The 16,499-nt window shown below is 42.8% G+C and overlaps 1 protein-coding gene across 1 annotated transcript in view; it reads left to right on the top strand.

Annotated features, from left to right (window-relative positions):
- The window catches only part of NIBAN1 (niban apoptosis regulator 1), a 65,201-nt gene that overhangs the window by 31,786 nt on the left and 16,916 nt on the right, over positions 1 to 16,499 (top strand). The window contains exons 5-6 of the mRNA XM_063342905.1: positions 424 to 591; positions 15,675 to 15,790. Of these exons, the coding sequence (XP_063198975.1) occupies positions 424 to 591; positions 15,675 to 15,790 (284 nt within the window). The remainder of the gene's footprint in view (positions 1 to 423; positions 592 to 15,674; positions 15,791 to 16,499) is intronic.

Here is a 16,499-nt window from a genome sequence, read left to right as displayed (position 1 = left end):
GCCGCTACTGTTCCTACATGGTTTAATGCATTTTTTTTCTATACGTTAAGATCATACCAGAGTTGCCCACTAACTTACTTTTTGCCATGAAAACCTTTTCCCTAGCTGTTACAATCCAATGAAGTATTTACTTTGAAATATTACCAAAAATGTGTACTTTATGTCCACCTTGAATACAAAAGAAGACATCAAGTTGCTATGGTATAGCATAGAGAGGTGGTTGGTGCCTGCTGAGTTTGCCCGTCCCTGCTGCGTCCCCCTGCCCTCCATGCCTGATTACTTGGATCAAGAAGGAGACGTGATTTTTTCATGTCGCATGCTTCTGTACAAGCAAAGGTCTGTTCTCACTGTCGTGGCAGAGGAAAAGGGCCAAACTCCCCAAGAAACCTGCAGATTTCAAATGGAGATGTGTTCTTTGTGTAGGGTCGAGTGAGAAGGAAGTCGCTCAAGCCTTTGTTCAGCTGCCGAAGGAGTTCCCGGTGTACCTGTGGCAGCCCTTCGCCCGACACAGCTACTACTGCTTCCCGGAGCCAGAGGCTCAGAGGCAGTTCAGCGCCGTGCTGGGGGACTGCGTGAGACACTCAAACCACGGTGAGTACAGAACGGGCCTCTTCCTCTACGTCATTCACCCCGGCGAAGATTTAAATAGCTCTTATAACAAAAAAGCTGTAGAAAAATGCACGTCACTTATGAAAGGTGCTTGGCTTCCAGTGCCTTGAGGAACGCATTAGCACACCTCTTCTTGCTTTGCTGGGAGCGATGTTAGGTGGGATTTGAGCTGCAGTGTAGGAAGCCTGGATAGGAATCATGGGAACTGCTTTGAAAGTGGCCTTCCCCTCTCTGTCAGCTTATTTAAATCCAGTGTCGTGATACAAAATCATGCAAGAGTTTTATTAAATGCTTCACGGCAAACTCTCACCTATATTTGCAAGCTTGACAAATGCATCATAGATATAGTAGACCAGGTTTATACAACATGGAGGGAATGCAGTACATTTCTGTAATGTCATACATATATCAGCAATGGTCAAACATCCTGTGTTTTCTGCGGGTGTTTAGATGGCAACTCAAGCCCCAGCCATGCTTAAGCTTTGCAGGAGGGACATAATTGGTGTGTAAGACAAAGTAATGATTGTTTGCACAAGGGTAAATTTTAAATCTCAGTCTCAGAGTACGTTAGACTCAGTCTCAGAGTACGTTAGACTCATTCTCAGAGTACATTAGATCTCTCAGTCTCGGAGTACGTTAGACTAGAAAACTTTAAAAAAAACCCCAACTTGTGATTGCTGGGATTATAAAAACAACCTTGCTCCCATGAAATTGGAAGAGCATTTATGAGTTGGATCCTTCAGAAAAAGAAATGCTTTCCTGTTTTTCAGATGACTTTTCTCTTTTTCCATCAAGCTGGCCTGGTTCTCCCACTGGTGTCCAGGCTCTTCCATGCCTTTAGCGTTGCTTTTGAGTCTCATCTGCTCCTGCTGCCCTTGGAGGGAGATGTGAACACTCGGGAGCTTCTCCAGCCATCTCAGCTACTTGGGCCTGAAGCCCGTGCTTATAGATAAATGAATTGAGAGTGCAGTGTGTAAATGATCCCTTTTGCTTACAGAAGTGGCTCCCAGTCTGTTTTTTTTTAGCTGTCACTAAGCTGTCAGCTTCACCCCATTACCCTCAGACGGCTGTCTCGTACTGTCCTCCCCAAATCCTTCTCAACTGCCATCTCTTTTCCCTTGTCTCCACTGCCAAAGGCATTCCTGCTCTCCTCTAGGACTCCATTCCCATGAGAAAAACACACATTACTGTATTTTTAGGCAGTTCCCTAAGATGTGCAGTTAGTTATTTGTGTGGTGCTTGGTTGGTGGCAGATGCCTTCTTCGCAGGACGTGCACGATTCTTGATGCTGATGCTAGCCAGGTGATGTCTGACACTCAGTCCCCACTTCCAGCTCATTTCCAAGCCATGCTGAAGGTGGTGGGACACAACGTGCGCTTCTTGTGCTGACAGCCTCGTACAAACTGGAGGAAGCAGCTCCCATGCAAATCTGCGTAGGTGTGGAGAGGCTGGGTGCTAAGACACCCTGGTAGGCAAATACCCAGTTACGGGGACTATAAAGACTGTTCCATGGCTAGGGAAGCATCAATCTAGAAGGAACACACCTTCGCTTGGCATCTCCAGAGAGCTTAAGTCTCAATAAATATTCCATATATAGCTGCCAGAGGAACCCTAATCCCCACAGTGTGCTTGAGGGCAAAGCCTGCCTCTGGTTTTCGTTTCTGATTCGCCTGGTTTTAGCTGCGGCAGTCAGACAGTATGAAAGTGCTCTGGACTTTGGAAAGCCACCCCTTTGCTCCTCACCAGGGTTTGGTGAGGAGATGGGGATACAATCAAGTTTTCCTGGCACTGTCAGTCTTCCATGACTTGAAGCCTGTTCGTTAGGTTTGGGGTTTTTCATTTCTCTCTTCTGGAGCAAGTGTAACAGGCTTGACAAAGATTTTGGCAGCCTTTTTTTTCTTTAAGTTCAGCACATCGCTCTAGGGGCCAATTCTGAATTGGCAGAAACTGGGTCTAGATGACCTAACAGGTCTTTTCCATCTTCAGTGCCTGCGAGTCTGTGTTTTATTATATTTCATATGGCTCAGCTATTGCTCATTGATGCATCTGTTCCAGCATTTATCCCTCTCAGCTTTTTCTGTGGTCAAATTTTTATCTGACAGAAGATGCTTAGTGACACTGGGGTGCCTTCATCAAGGCTGATCCTTTCTGTCACACAGACTGAAATGGGAGCCCCTGTTTTCTGCGTTTCTTGGAGTTACACCATCTCCTAGAAACCTAGGTGCTGCGAGTGGAAAAATGATGACTGACCAGTACCCCAGTAACCCAGTTTCAAGGACTTCGTATTGATTTATATTTGTTCTCACATGACTGAAATATGTTACTTTATTAATACTTTTTAAAGCCTTATTTGCAAACAATTCTGCCTACAAAAAACAGATATCTGAACAATCCATCAAAATTATAGGTATGTGCAGGAATAGAACGCATAATAAGGCTTGTGATATAAAAATTGGCTGTGCTCTTTTATTAAAAAAAATTGAAAAGAGAGGAGAAATGTGAAAAATCCTTCGAGTTTGATTGTGGAATATATTTTAGTGGGATAAGGAGCCCTGGCCAAGGCACAATTTGCATCACTTCTAAAAAGTGCCGAGTTAACTTTTGCCAGGGCGAATTTGGCAAAGGCAGGATAAAGACAGATGTAATGTCTGATCAGAAGTTGCCTTTCTGTCTTCTCTATAATCTGCCACTTTTGGAAGGGAATATATCGCACTGGGCTTTAGCCAAAATCTTGGAGAAGTTTTTGGTTTCTCCCAGGAAGCAGAATTAAATACTGTCTCTTGCTGAACAGAAAACGGGAGTGAATTGGCGTGTGGTCTTGTGATGGGAGCCACCCTGGCATTCAGCTGTTTCCCCTCTTTAGAGGCCCTCTGTCATAAATAACCAGTCCAGCCTGTGTTTCTGGGTTTTCTGGTCAGAACCCAAGGTCAGCAGAATAATTACAAAAGCGTTTGGATTTAGTGATCGCTGCTTGCAAATATGATTCAGATGTATGGAATTTAGGTTCTCCTCCTCCCCCCAAATTTTCCTATTGTGTTTGTCTTTCCTTTATGCTAATTGATAAGGGTTTGCAGTTCGAGAGGACAATGATTTCTGTCATTATCGATAGAATTTCTTGAGTACAGTTCAGATAAGGCATATTTAAAACCTTTAAAATGAGCCTAAGCCAATCAGGACCTGACTGGTCATGGCTTTAAAAACATTCTAGCTCAATCGGACACATATGCTGAGATTTTGTGAATTACGCTGACTCTGAAAGGTGATTGACTGATTAATCTGCATACAGAAATCGTCCCAGTTCAGTGATTCATCTGGGCAGCTCCCGCTCTGCTCTTTGCAAGTTGGCTTTCATGAAGCCTCAGGATTTGGGGAGGAGATCAAAGGCTTTTTGAGTTTTAAGTTGTGAGGTCATGTGATTAAGGGATAATTAATGAAAACACAAGTGCCCAGGGAGCAGCGATGAACCCCAACAGACTGATGGGTGCAGAGGGAACCCCGATGCGGCTGCTCCGACGCTCAGCTGGTGCGGGACTCACTGTAGGATGGAGGGGAAGAGCATTTGAGGATTGTGTAAAGCGTATTATGGGATGTTTTCCAGGAGACTGTGGGAATGTGCGAGATTTACTGTGGGATGTTTAGGGGAAGCACCAAAGGTGGGAAACGGGAAGGATCCAAGTGGGTTGGAGAAGAACAAGTGTGGAACAGTAGAGGAAAGAAGGGGATAAATGGAGCCAGTTGGGTGCGAATAGCAGACTGGTCAGTATGCTTCTCCAGTCAAGCCCCATGCTAGATCACCACAGTCTGTCCGGTCTTCTTACTAAATTCCGCTTCTAACTATTTTCCAGGGTGAGGGTGCTCTCCAGTGTGTGCGTGGGGTCCTAAGTGCCAGCAAGTAGAGAAGGAGCCACGGGGTCACGGGGACCCCACAGGTTTGAGGTGGCAGCACCTGGAGAGTCCTAGTGCCAGCAATGGGAGAACAAACCGCAGAGATCAGGGTCCCATAAGTGTGGGGCCATCATCTGGTGAGACCAGAGTGCCTTCCTAATGAGCTTCCACCAGGCATGCATGTACCTAGGCTTCACTCACTAGCAAATTTCAAGCTGGACTACCTGGCAAGTGGGAGAGGAGGTGTGGGAGCCAGTGACCAGAGGGACCATAGGGCTGGGACCGGTACTGGAGGGACCATAGGTCCAAGCCAGGTACCAAAAAGATGTGGGAGGTCTGAGAGTTATTGCTGGGGGGAACATAGGTCTGGCCCTACTGTCAGTGGGGGCAGGTGGGGAAGGGTGTAATGAGAGCTGCAGCTATTGGGCTACCAGATTTGGCAACTCTGACATAAGCCATACTTGCATTTGATTCCCTTTGCTGGCTGAGTTTGAGTCAAATATATTTCAAAATTGCTTTTCACCATTTAGCATGTGACCCTTCGCCTGTGAAAATTAATGACTGTATAGCTTTGCTCCCAGGAAGAAAAAGATGACTGTAAATTTGCATACTCAGTACAGAGGTGCTACTACCTAATCTTGGCTGTTATCTCAAAACTGCTTTACAAAACCTCCATCAAAAAGCTTCCTTCCCTTCAAACTGTTCATTCTTTACCAACAGCTTTGTCATTAAGGACTTCCGTAGGCTGCGTTGAAGAACATTGTGTGCAGCTCTGAAATGCCACGATTCATTTCTCATTGAATTTATTGCCTAGGCATAGGGTATAAAACATTATAACAGGCATATTTGCTTTTTTCCAAAGCTTTTTGGCTTTGATCAGTGAATATGATAAATGAAAGGGTGAGTTAAATTAGTTAAATGACATATAGAAAGGTAACACTGAGGAGAGGGCTCTAAATGTAGAACAGGTCAGCCAAAAATTGTTCTTTGCAGAAGAACAAAAAGCCAAGTCAATAATAAAATATGGTGGCACAGAGTAATGCGGCCTAGTGATGGCTCTTGATAAAGATAATTCCGTATGGAGAGAAGAACGTACAGTTCTCTGGGTACAGGGCTACACAATGAAACTGCCAGCCTTCGCTGTGCTAGCCTGTTCCTTATGCCCTGGGACATTTGCTCTATTTCCCCAGGGCAATAATGTAGCCTTCTCTGTTTTAGTAAAACTGAAAAATAAATGTTTCAAATGACAAATGTGTCAAGACAAAAGGTAGCTGTTGTAAAAGATGCAGTTTCAAGGGTTACTGGAGAACTCTTCCTTTCTGATCTGATCTTAGCTGGGGTGCATTTACAGTGAACTAAAGGTGGTCTTACTGGTGTTAGTAAGTAATTAGTATTGTTGACCACATTAGAATTTTTTTTATAGCTAAAGATCCTACATTACATCGTTATATAGTATGTATTACTATAGTTGTTTCAGTTTTGGTTACTCATAATTAATTCAGGAGAATAACAGCAGATGACAAAAAATATAAATCCTAATACCACTTTCGTATCAACTTCCCAACAGAAGGGGCAGCAAGACAGAGAATTTTCTGCCCATAATACTATTTTTTAACTTTCCCTCCCTAAGTTTTTCCTTAATTGAGTTTTTCTTACATTGATAGGGAGGAGCTGCTGACCATTCACTGTTACTTCCAGAGAGCCTGTTCTTAAGCGTCTGTGCAGGTCAGAGCTTCACCAGTGTAGGATTTTCTGCAATACTTCGCTTTATAAACTTCCCAGGTTTTTATGGCAGCTGTGCTTGAGTTGAAGTGGAGTGTGGGATGAAGCAGCTTCATTTTTTCCTCCAATTTCCTAGACTTCTGCTCCCGGTTTAGATGTGGGCTGTAGCATGCGATTCATTGGTTTGCCTTTATCTCCATGATCCCTCCGCTTTCATCCACAGCTTGGGCTTACCTGGTTCCCTCTCCAGCCCCATTTTCGTAGTGAAATGGTGAGAACTGCACACCACGAATTTTGGGGGAAATTTGCTGCTGAAATGGCCATCTAACCCCAATGGGGAAGCGCCGGCAGTCCCAGAGTGGCAATAATGAGGGAAATGCTCAAAATACTCACAGTGCTCTAATATTTTCCATTCTCTGGTTTTTAATCCTTTATATTTATATGCCCTGAAAAATCAGACTGAAGTTTCTTCCGAATGCTTATTTCATTGTTGCTATTTTAGGGGGTCTTCTTGTTTCCTATCGGAGGTTTCACTTGGTATTTGCTGCTAAAAGTGAAGAAGCCTGGCCACTTGGTGCTGGGATAGAGAGAAGTCTGTGTGATGAGAAGGAAAATACAACTAGCTAATTCTGGGAGACGCAGAGTTTCACTTCATGATTTTATTTTCTTTCATCTGGTTTGATTTCACATCCTTATCTTGATAATCACCCTCACGACACAGGAAGCTAAGGGAATTTCAAAACCATATCCTGTCATCTCCAATTTCACCATAAATGAAAAAAAAAAAATTAGAGAAATAAATACATTAAAGAAGTACAATAAAGGAATACATTAGGCAAGAGAGAAATACAAAATGTACTTTTAAACTCATGCAGGGTGTTCTGTCACAGCTTGGCTACATCAGAACAACTAGGATGGCCTCAGATTTTTTTTCTCCATCTCTGGCTTTTAAGATTGCCATTAGCTGGGTCCACGTTTCCTTTTTCAACTCTAAGTTTAGCTGGCAGGTGTTTTTCTCATAAGTATTTCTAGCTTTCCTATGTTACATATATATAGTACATGCAGGGCTTACCAACTCTTGCACTATAATTCCAAATAATGACTGAAGCGTTGATAAAGGTTAAGAAAATGACATTAAATACTTAAGCTGAAAGATGCACGTCTCCATATACAGAGCAAAGCAGCTGTCATGAGTCCAAATAGGACTTTGGAAAGGTTTTTTAGTCTTCATGTTGCAAACAGGGTGGCTTTTCTTCTCTGGAGGAGGCAGCTGAAGAGAAGAATTTTCTTGTTGCCTTTTCAGATGAAGGACTAATTAAAGTAGAACTGAGGAGGAAATTGCTTTTTTTGACGTTAAGGAAAAATGCCCCTCTGTACTGGGATGAAAGCAAGACCTTTCTGAAGGTTTGCAGGGTAATTTGGGGGTGGAAAAAGGTACGAATGAAGACAGAGTATTCAGCCCATCGCCTGCCTGACTCAAACCTGGGACTTGTGTCTTGGCTCCTCTCACTGCAGCTGTTGCATTTTGATTAATTAAATCATTTTCTGGCTAGTAAGATCAGATCTGTATGCCACATGAGTGGCTGAGACCATGGCTGCTGGTCTATCACCAGGCAGATACCCGAAGTCCAAATGGACTTTTCAAAGCTGGTGAAATATTCCTAGGAATATTAATTCTGCCATAACATTCAAAACCATTTTGCTATAAATATCTTTGACAAGGCCTGTGGGACACTATAAAACTCGTGAAACATTTCAGGACACAATTTAGACTTTTTTGTATAATTTGGAATATGTTGCTTAGAATAAGACTATTTTTCCTTGTTCTGGGATGTTTTTGTTCTGCAACATCATTTCCTTCATTCAGCATGGCTTTTGCTTTGCCAGTAAGCCTGCCTGCCTATACTGCAGTTAGTTAGGATTTTCAGTCTGTAGGAGGCACATTCATTCTGAAACACCAAGATGATTAATGTGCAAAAATCCTAATTGCAATGACGTTCTTCCTGCCTCTGTCACCTCCACGCCTCCGGCTGGTTTTCCTTTTCTTATGTATTACCAAGCATGGGGTGGTGTGGAGGAGCCACTGCCTTGTGCCCACCACCCAAAACTATCTTAGGAGCTGTGAAGATGCTCATTTCTGTGGGTGTGAAGGTTGTATGTGAGCTCCGGATTCAAAGCTCCATGGCAGAAGAATTCTCACCTGCACCAGGAATAGAGAGGCTGGGTTGGAAAATGCATGGAGATTGTTGGAGATAAGCAATATTGTGATTCTTTGTGTGTGTTCATACGGTGCACTCATGTTTCAGGCTACGAAATGTGAAGCTGCTGGTCCCAGCAGAGGGAGGTACCTTGTAATCTGTCTCATGCTGCTCTGAAGAGCTTTGATACAAGCATCGCGTGCTGCAAAGCAAGTAGTTAAACCCCCTGTATGTTGATTTGATGGTCTCGGAGGGAACTTGTGCTGCAAAACTTGATTTCCTATAAATACAGCGTATTATTGCAGGGTTGTATCCTGTTTGGAAATGACCTCATCTAGCTTCTGTTAGTGGTTAGCAGCTTTCTACCACATGATCTATGAATAATATGATAGTGCATTGCTCTCAGGAAGACATCAGAGCTGTGGGGTTGATGCTTCTCAGACCCAGGGCATTATACTTCACTTAGTCTCAATTTGGATAATAATATGACAGGACTCCATTTTGTAAAAGTAAACAGTGTGTGCTTTTATTCAGAGGATTGTTTCCAGAGGTGCTGTAGCTGTGTTACAAGCCCTGTGCTATCTTTTCCTGAGGTCCAGTTCCCCAGCTCTCCTTCTCTCCCCAGGTTCAAGTGGATGGATTCACTCTCATATTCTTACCTGCCATCCCTTTTGGCTTGGGACCATTTGCTTATTTTTTGGAGAAAGAAATTTTCAGAACCTTATTTTTCGCAGTTGATGGCCATGGCCTTTCTTACTAACTTTCTGTAACATCTTACAAGCAGCAGCTCTTAAATGTTGAGCTGGGAACTCAAGTGATATTGATTTTTTTTTTTTTCATTTTTATTAAAGAGTATATATAATGAAAAGCAGAGAAAGACAACAATCTGAATATATTTGAAGGAAACGAATGCCAAGGTGAAAGAGGGATGACTTGGAAGAAAATTAGGAAAAATGTAATTTGCATTTCTTATCATGAAATCTGTTCTGTTCAGGGTGGCAGTGTCCAGTGGAAATAGTAAGTAGTGGAAGCACTATCTTTTAAGACTGTTAAAAATGAAGATAAAACACTTAAAATTAAAAATATTTTTCAGCTTTATCCACCTCCTACTGTCTATTTGTAGTGTCACAAGAAGGAAAGCCCTTCATTGATACCTGTACAGATATTTTTCTTGTCCCAGGAAAATGCTATATAAGGTGATCGACAAGAAAGAGCTACAAGACAGATGTTTTGGCACTGCCTCCACCTGAACCGGCTTTCCAACAAATAGGTGATGAAGCAAGGAAATATTGTGAGATCACATAAAAGGAAATGCAGTTTCTACTAATTTATCGTATTCCAAAAATTATAGTAAGTGACAAGCTTTCTCCCCATCAGTGAAGGCAACCAAACTTGACTCCTGGGTCCTCTTAATTTCCATCCCGTGACCGTCCTCCTGCCATCCCCACTCTTTAATCAAAGTCAGCCGGGGGTTTTTTGCAGATTTGAAGAGGTATTCATGGGCCCTGCTGTCTTGTAGGAGGCAACTAAAAAGTATATCAGGTTGTTAACGACTTGTGTTGGGAAGAGAAATTTGACCAAAGCTGCAGTTATTGAGGATGGTAGGCAAGAGACGGGCAAGGCTACCTTCCTACCTGTGGGCCTTTACATGAGCATCTCCTATAAATACGTCCATGAAAAATAATATCCACTGAATGCAGAATCTTTCCCCAAACTGCAGGCAGCTCTCCAGCTCAGGAACATATCTGTAGATGTGAGTACTGCAGGAAACAGATGAAGCCGGGGTGGATTACTTCCGAGTTTTGGTAGTCAGATAACGGGCGTTATGTCAGAATCAGCATTTCTTTAATTAAAACCCGTGCTCCGTGAGCTCAGACTTCTGGATTCTGTTTTAATGCTTGTTCATCTATGTCTTTGGGCCTCAGCCTTTTGTGAAATGTCAGCCAAAAAGCTTAGATTACTCTCAGTGGTTTAGCTTGCTTTGGTAAAGCACTTTGTCCTCAGTCAATATACCTCTTCAATATTATTAGCAATAAAAGTAATAAATTTATTGTAAGAAAAGCCCATATGGGAGAAGGACATTTATCGGATGGCAATAGGGGCACTCAGTTTGTTTTGAAGAATGACATATTCAGTTTTTACACATCATAAAACATCCTGACTGCAGTTCCTTGGCTCTCGCAACGGTTAACGCAGTAATGCTGCTGCTGCGTCCAAAAATCGGCGAGTCCCAGTTTGCAGAATCAGCCAAGATGCAGAAAGGAACTGTGAACCGCTGGCGCCTCAGGAGAGCAAACCACCCCATCAGTCCTGGGAGGTGGAAAATTCTTGCTGTCTGGTTATCGCATCTGACCGAAGTCCCACCAGGAGCTGGAGAACCATTTCCCTGCTCTTCCCAAAGACAGGCTTTTCCATGCAGTTGCATGAGCGGTACAGAAGTGAGCTGTGCTGCCACTTAGATGAAGACTGGAGTTGTCACCTTTGCATTTTTTAAGGGGGTAAATGATACACCGTCTTCAAACACCTATTGGCGTTCCTGTTGTTTGATGACCATTTAAGCCTCTTTCCTGCTGCAATAATGAGTTTTGTTAGCTTTATGAATGACAACTATTGTTCAGAGGGGCATGCAGTTTAAACTGGACTTTGAAAAACTCACTTTTTAACAGCTAGCGCAGCAGGTTAGGGAATGTAATGTTAAAGAGGCAACTTCCTTTAATTGTAATTAAGAAAAATCGTCATCTAAGTGATTAACCATCAGCTGGTTTTGAGCTTTCTGCCACAAAGCACAGCAAGAGGCCCAATGCAGCAGTCTGCAGCACATACAGATACATTTGAACTGGAAAGTTCGAATACAGATTTCATTTTAGCTGGATTTGCTGAAAATCCACAATTTTAGCTCGAGGCAGTGAGGTCTTGGGCACTCATCCTCTGTGGTAACGAGGCCTATTTATAGAAGTTTCTGCACAGACTTCTTCAGTGTTTTGACTGATGTAAGACTGGTCGATCTATGCCTACGGACAAGACTGAATTCACCAGGGCAATTAATTTCCACTGCTGTCTTTAGACATGCACAACAAGTGTTAGCAAGTCAAAAAAATTGTTCCGATAGCCTTTCCCGAGGGGCTTCTAAACAATGTGCCAGCAACACATCCATCCTCAAACAAAGGTGCAGCTGTCCTGCCGTGTATGGGAGAGCACGTAGGCACTCGGGACTAAAGATTTCCTCTTTACTCACCCGTACAACCAAACCTTTCTCTGCCAAGTGACAGAGAGGGAGCCACAGCTCGTAGCCTGGAGCACCTCCTTAGGAGACTGCGAGTCCCACAGCAGCCAAAACATCGGATAGGGCTGAAATGAGGAAAGAGACCCTCTTAAGTTAACACTTCCACACCAGGTGCAAGTGCACTCAGTGGGTGTCAAGTAGCTTGGTGCTCTGTGTATTATTTTGACGAGCTAAGGTTTGATATATGTTTTGGTTTTTTTAAGAGGGATTTAAACTGTTTATATGCTGCAAGGAAGCTCATTCCTACAGACAGCTTTCTGCAGTACTGAACAAACTCAGCTGTGCCTCTGCGAGACGTGCGAATCTGGGGAGATGTATGAAGTCATGGTGTTTCCAGATGTCCTTCCATCTTCTTAAAAGGAGCTATACAGCAGTTATTCTGTTATATTTATAAAATGAATCTATGGGTAGCAATATTTTATTTGTTATTAAAATTAGGCTCCACACTTGGATATGTAGAGATGGAGTCTCTAGGTGAGTTTTCTTATTTTAAAAATAAACAGAATAAACAGAATTTCATTTTGCTCTCCACAAATAAGCTGACGCTATATTCATTAGCAGATGGAGAAGCTGCTTGGGTAAGTTTCAAAGTGAACGCCAGCCTGGATTAAGCAGGTAGCATCAGTCTGGGTACCTGTAAAGCCTCACTGGCCTTTTGCTGGAGGCCATTCAGTAAAGTTTGTGGCTTTGTGTGGAGTTGGATGAGGCTGACCTACAACCACTGCTGCGCCAAGCTCCCCTAACAAGCTCCACTTCCTACAAACAGCGGGGACAAGATGCCTCACTCATGATAGGTGCCAGCCAGCGTTGTCTAAGGGGAAGCCCCTGTGAGGGCTTTCAGGAGAGTGAAGCACACGTTGTCCTTTCTGCTGATGAACAATCGTTCCTGATACCACTGGGGTTCACCACCTGCCCTCTTCGCAGCTGCAGCGTCTGCTTCCATCTCCCACGCATCATTCTCTCTCTTGCACGCACGCAGGGCTACCCCAACAGCTTATTCATTGTTTTCCTTGCTCCTATGGCATAACGGAGCTGGCTGCCAAGCCTGCCGCAGTCCTCTAGCCTTTTCATAAACTGCTAGATCTGATTTACAGAAGCCCTGGCTCTTCCCTGCTGAAATCTTGGAGGATGTGCACCGCAGCTCCTTTCAGCTTGGGTACAATTCCCTTTTCTTGAGCCATATCCCATGAATGTGCCTCTGTCTTGTGAGCATCACCAACAGCTTCTGCACAGCGCAATGCTGGATGGATCTTGTTGTTCAGTGCCTTATTGCTGATGCAATCTTTTCCTCCTATGGAAAGTGAGAATAAAATTGCCTAAATTAAGCAATTGCAGTAGCCTTGAAGGATAAAGCTTCCTTTCTGCTTTGAGCTGGTTTTGTAGTAAGGCTGCCATACTCGTGTTTTTCTCCTGTGTTTACTGGCATGGGAAAGAATGCGTGATTGGGATTTTATGGTACAGCTTGATATTTTTCCCATGAACTATTCAAATGAATCGCTTTTGGATTTTTAGCACCTTCTTTCCACTTCTCTATGGAGTTGGGGACAGTCAGAACACAGAGAAAATACTACCTTGAGCATGGAGTTTAAAACTATGATCTTAGAAGGGAGACTCTTGACAGCACTGGCACATCATCATCTTGTCAGGTCCAAGATCCAGCCCTTTGGATGGTCTGTTGTCCCTTTTGGTTAGGAGGGAGCGCAGCTGTGAAGGAGGAAAACATGTGAGTCACGATCGGAGGGCTGTGGGAGCTGCAGTTCTCCCTTCCTCCAGCCAAGCCTGGCCCAATTCTCGTCAAAATATTCAGAGTTCAATTTTGGGAGGACAAAAGCTTTCAGATGCAACACTCCAGCAGTTTCTCAGGTGGAACACTCCATTCTTTCATTAAAGCCGCCATCAGAGGATGTTCTCTTGACAGTGAACAGCCTGACTTACAACTCTTCTACTGATATTTTAGCATCCCGTTGCGACTTGCTATTAGAAATGCTATAAATCCTGGTGGTACCAGTGAAGGAATGGTTGGGATTTTACCTGGCTGGTTTTCTCATGTTTGATCATTGCGTGATCTTAAAGAAATCGCGTGATCTTTCTGGACTTCCAAATACCTGCCAAACAGGGTTGGTATCTACCGAGCGGCACTGCGAGTGTGTTTCCTGCACCTCAGTATGTGTAACGTACCTTCCTGAAGTAATTATTACGCCCAGGGGAAATTCTGAAAGGGCAAATGCTGACGTTTGGGCTCTTAGCAGATCTGAAGCCTCATTGCCTGCCACGTAGATAAAATCTATACAGCACTGTTTTCAAGCATTAGCCAGGGTGAAGCCTTGATGAAATTAATTGTAGGTTTCTGTAGCTTTCCTTTTTGTGTAAAGCACACGGAGGAGATATGTCAGGCATTACTGCACTGTTAATCCTTCATGTTTCCCATAATTTGTATAATCCCTGTATTGCCCTTGGCATGTATGTGAGCCTCCTATAAAGCTTCTCTCCTTAGAAGTTCTATGAACAAGTTGAAAGAATTGTCTTGCTCGACAGACAAGGCTTGAGAATTTACTCTCTGATGTTTCACATAACCATTGTTTATTCATACCAGTGTCTTTCAAAGCAGCATACTTACCTTTGAGAGAATCACCAGTCTTCTTCCCTCCTGTCTTCCTAACGTGTGCACAACAGGACTTCAGCTGATCAAGGCTGCAAGTAGATAATCTCGAAGAGGAGACAATAAACCATTATGGCTTTGTTTTTCCCTTAAGATAATAATCCTGACAATAATCCTGAAGCTCTGTTTTATAGCAAAAACACAGCACTTAAATTCCTGAAGTATTTCAGCGCTGGTTTTTCAGCCCCAAGTTCTCACTCAGGTTTGACAAGCAGCCTAATTGCTCTGGGGAGCTTTTCCACTTTTTGAGGCAGAGGGACTGTTTCTTCCCAAATCATGACAAACTAGTTCTGCGGTGTGACTGCTGTTGCAGTCTTAATTAGCTGTGGTTTTGGGCACTCTCATGTGAAGAAGACTGTTGGCTGCAACTATCTTGAAAGCCTTTAGCAGTTTGGATAGAAAAAGCTGCCTGAGATGTAATTTCTGTTTCACGACTGGTTATCTGGAGTTTGTAAGAGCCAACTACCTCAGCCACTTCTTGGGTTTTTCTGTGCTGTGGTGTCTTTTGTGCAAGAGTGTCGCCAGGCTACTGCATTGCTCCTGGAAAGAGCTACCATCTAGCAGCAGTAGCTGTGGATGATAACCAGATACTCCAGAGCTGTGATTAAACATGCCTGAAATATTTAGGGAAAGCAGCACGATTTTGTCAGAAGTTTTTTGTGCTTAAGTAAGTGGTGTGAGCATGCTGCTTACTTTGTCCAGGTCTGTTTTATTGTGTGTCAGTGAAAAATCATGTTGATCATCAATTCCTTAATAAAGAAAAGGAAAGAATATTGGGGAGCATTAACTCAATGTTCAGCAATTTATCAAAGGCGTACAACATGCTGCAATCAGCCGACTATCACGATCCTTAATTCTTAATCTTATCTTGAATTAAAGAAGTATAACCTCCCTATTCTTGGCCCTGGTATGTGTTGTCAAAGTCTTCCCATGTGCCATCTTACACTGCTTATAGGTGTAAAGGCAATGAGCTTTCATATGTTAATGACTGCCTCATCAAAGTATACCACAGACAAGGCGTGCTGCCCTAAAACTCTTACTTATCATGTGCTCCATATTAGCACTTGCTGGTGTTGGTTTAACTTATCAGCTTAGATGGGATGGCTCGTGAGAGTTCGTATGTGCAATGCAATAGTTAACATTATGCTTCTAAACCTTAATGAAAGCCCAAGGTCTTCAGACACTCAGGTTTAGTAAATTATTTTAAAATGTTACTGCTGGATCCACATGGAACAGGAAAACGCATCAAAAAAGGATAGTTATTTTTTGAAAGGTTATTTATGCGTAAATCCTTTGTGTTACTTTTTTTTTTCCTTAGATTTTCTCAAGCAGACCACTTATGAAGTTGAGGCGTTCTTAGAAGCCATTCAGTTCTTCCGGCAGGAGAAAGGCCACTATGGGACGTGGGAAATGATAACCGGCAACGAAAAAGAGGTAAAAAAATACCTTCTTGAATTTTTTTTTTTTTTTGGCTTTGGATATGGCAGCTTTGAGGATAATGAAGGTTGTAAAGCCTCTTGGGAAAAAATGGCATTTTCAAAAAGAAAATCTAGTAGGGAGAAATACTCATGATTTCAAGACACTTCTTACTGATATGTAGGTGACATTTCTTTTTAATAAACCCCATTTTGAGTTTTTTACTAAAAAGTGAAAGAAAATGTGCTGTGAACTGAAGTTGTTGTGTTGTGCTGGAATGTAGGGATAGACACATTTCCACAAAAGCCTAATACATCTTCTTTAATTTTATGCCATGGGGTCAATTGGTGAATAAATGCCGTGTCTAAAACAAGGTACTTGCTAATGTCTCGCTACCACATTTGCTGCTGTTTATCGTTTTGGTAAACGAGTGAGACCAAAACCAATACACACCAAACTCAGAACCCATGGTTTGTATGCAGCAGATACTCGTTGTCAGCTGCGTTGGGCTGTGCTCTGTTTTTCTATCTTTCATGACAGCTATTTTGCAGGTAAGAGATATTTTTTTCTTCTATTGCTATTACATTTGTTACCAAATACAACAGTTTCCCATTGCTTGTCCTCTAATGCCTCCGGATGCCATTGTAAGAGATCAGGCTTTACGAAGAAGAGAATAGCAGCTAAACATAAATTTTCAAGAATCTCCTCATTTTGTTTTTCCCCATTC

This window comes from Chroicocephalus ridibundus, chromosome 8 (genome assembly GCF_963924245.1).
Source record: "Chroicocephalus ridibundus chromosome 8, bChrRid1.1, whole genome shotgun sequence".
Lineage (NCBI taxonomy): Eukaryota > Metazoa > Chordata > Aves > Charadriiformes > Laridae > Chroicocephalus > Chroicocephalus ridibundus.
The sequence above is the reverse complement of the archived record's forward strand: the minus strand, read 5'-3'. Positions and strand labels throughout refer to the sequence as shown.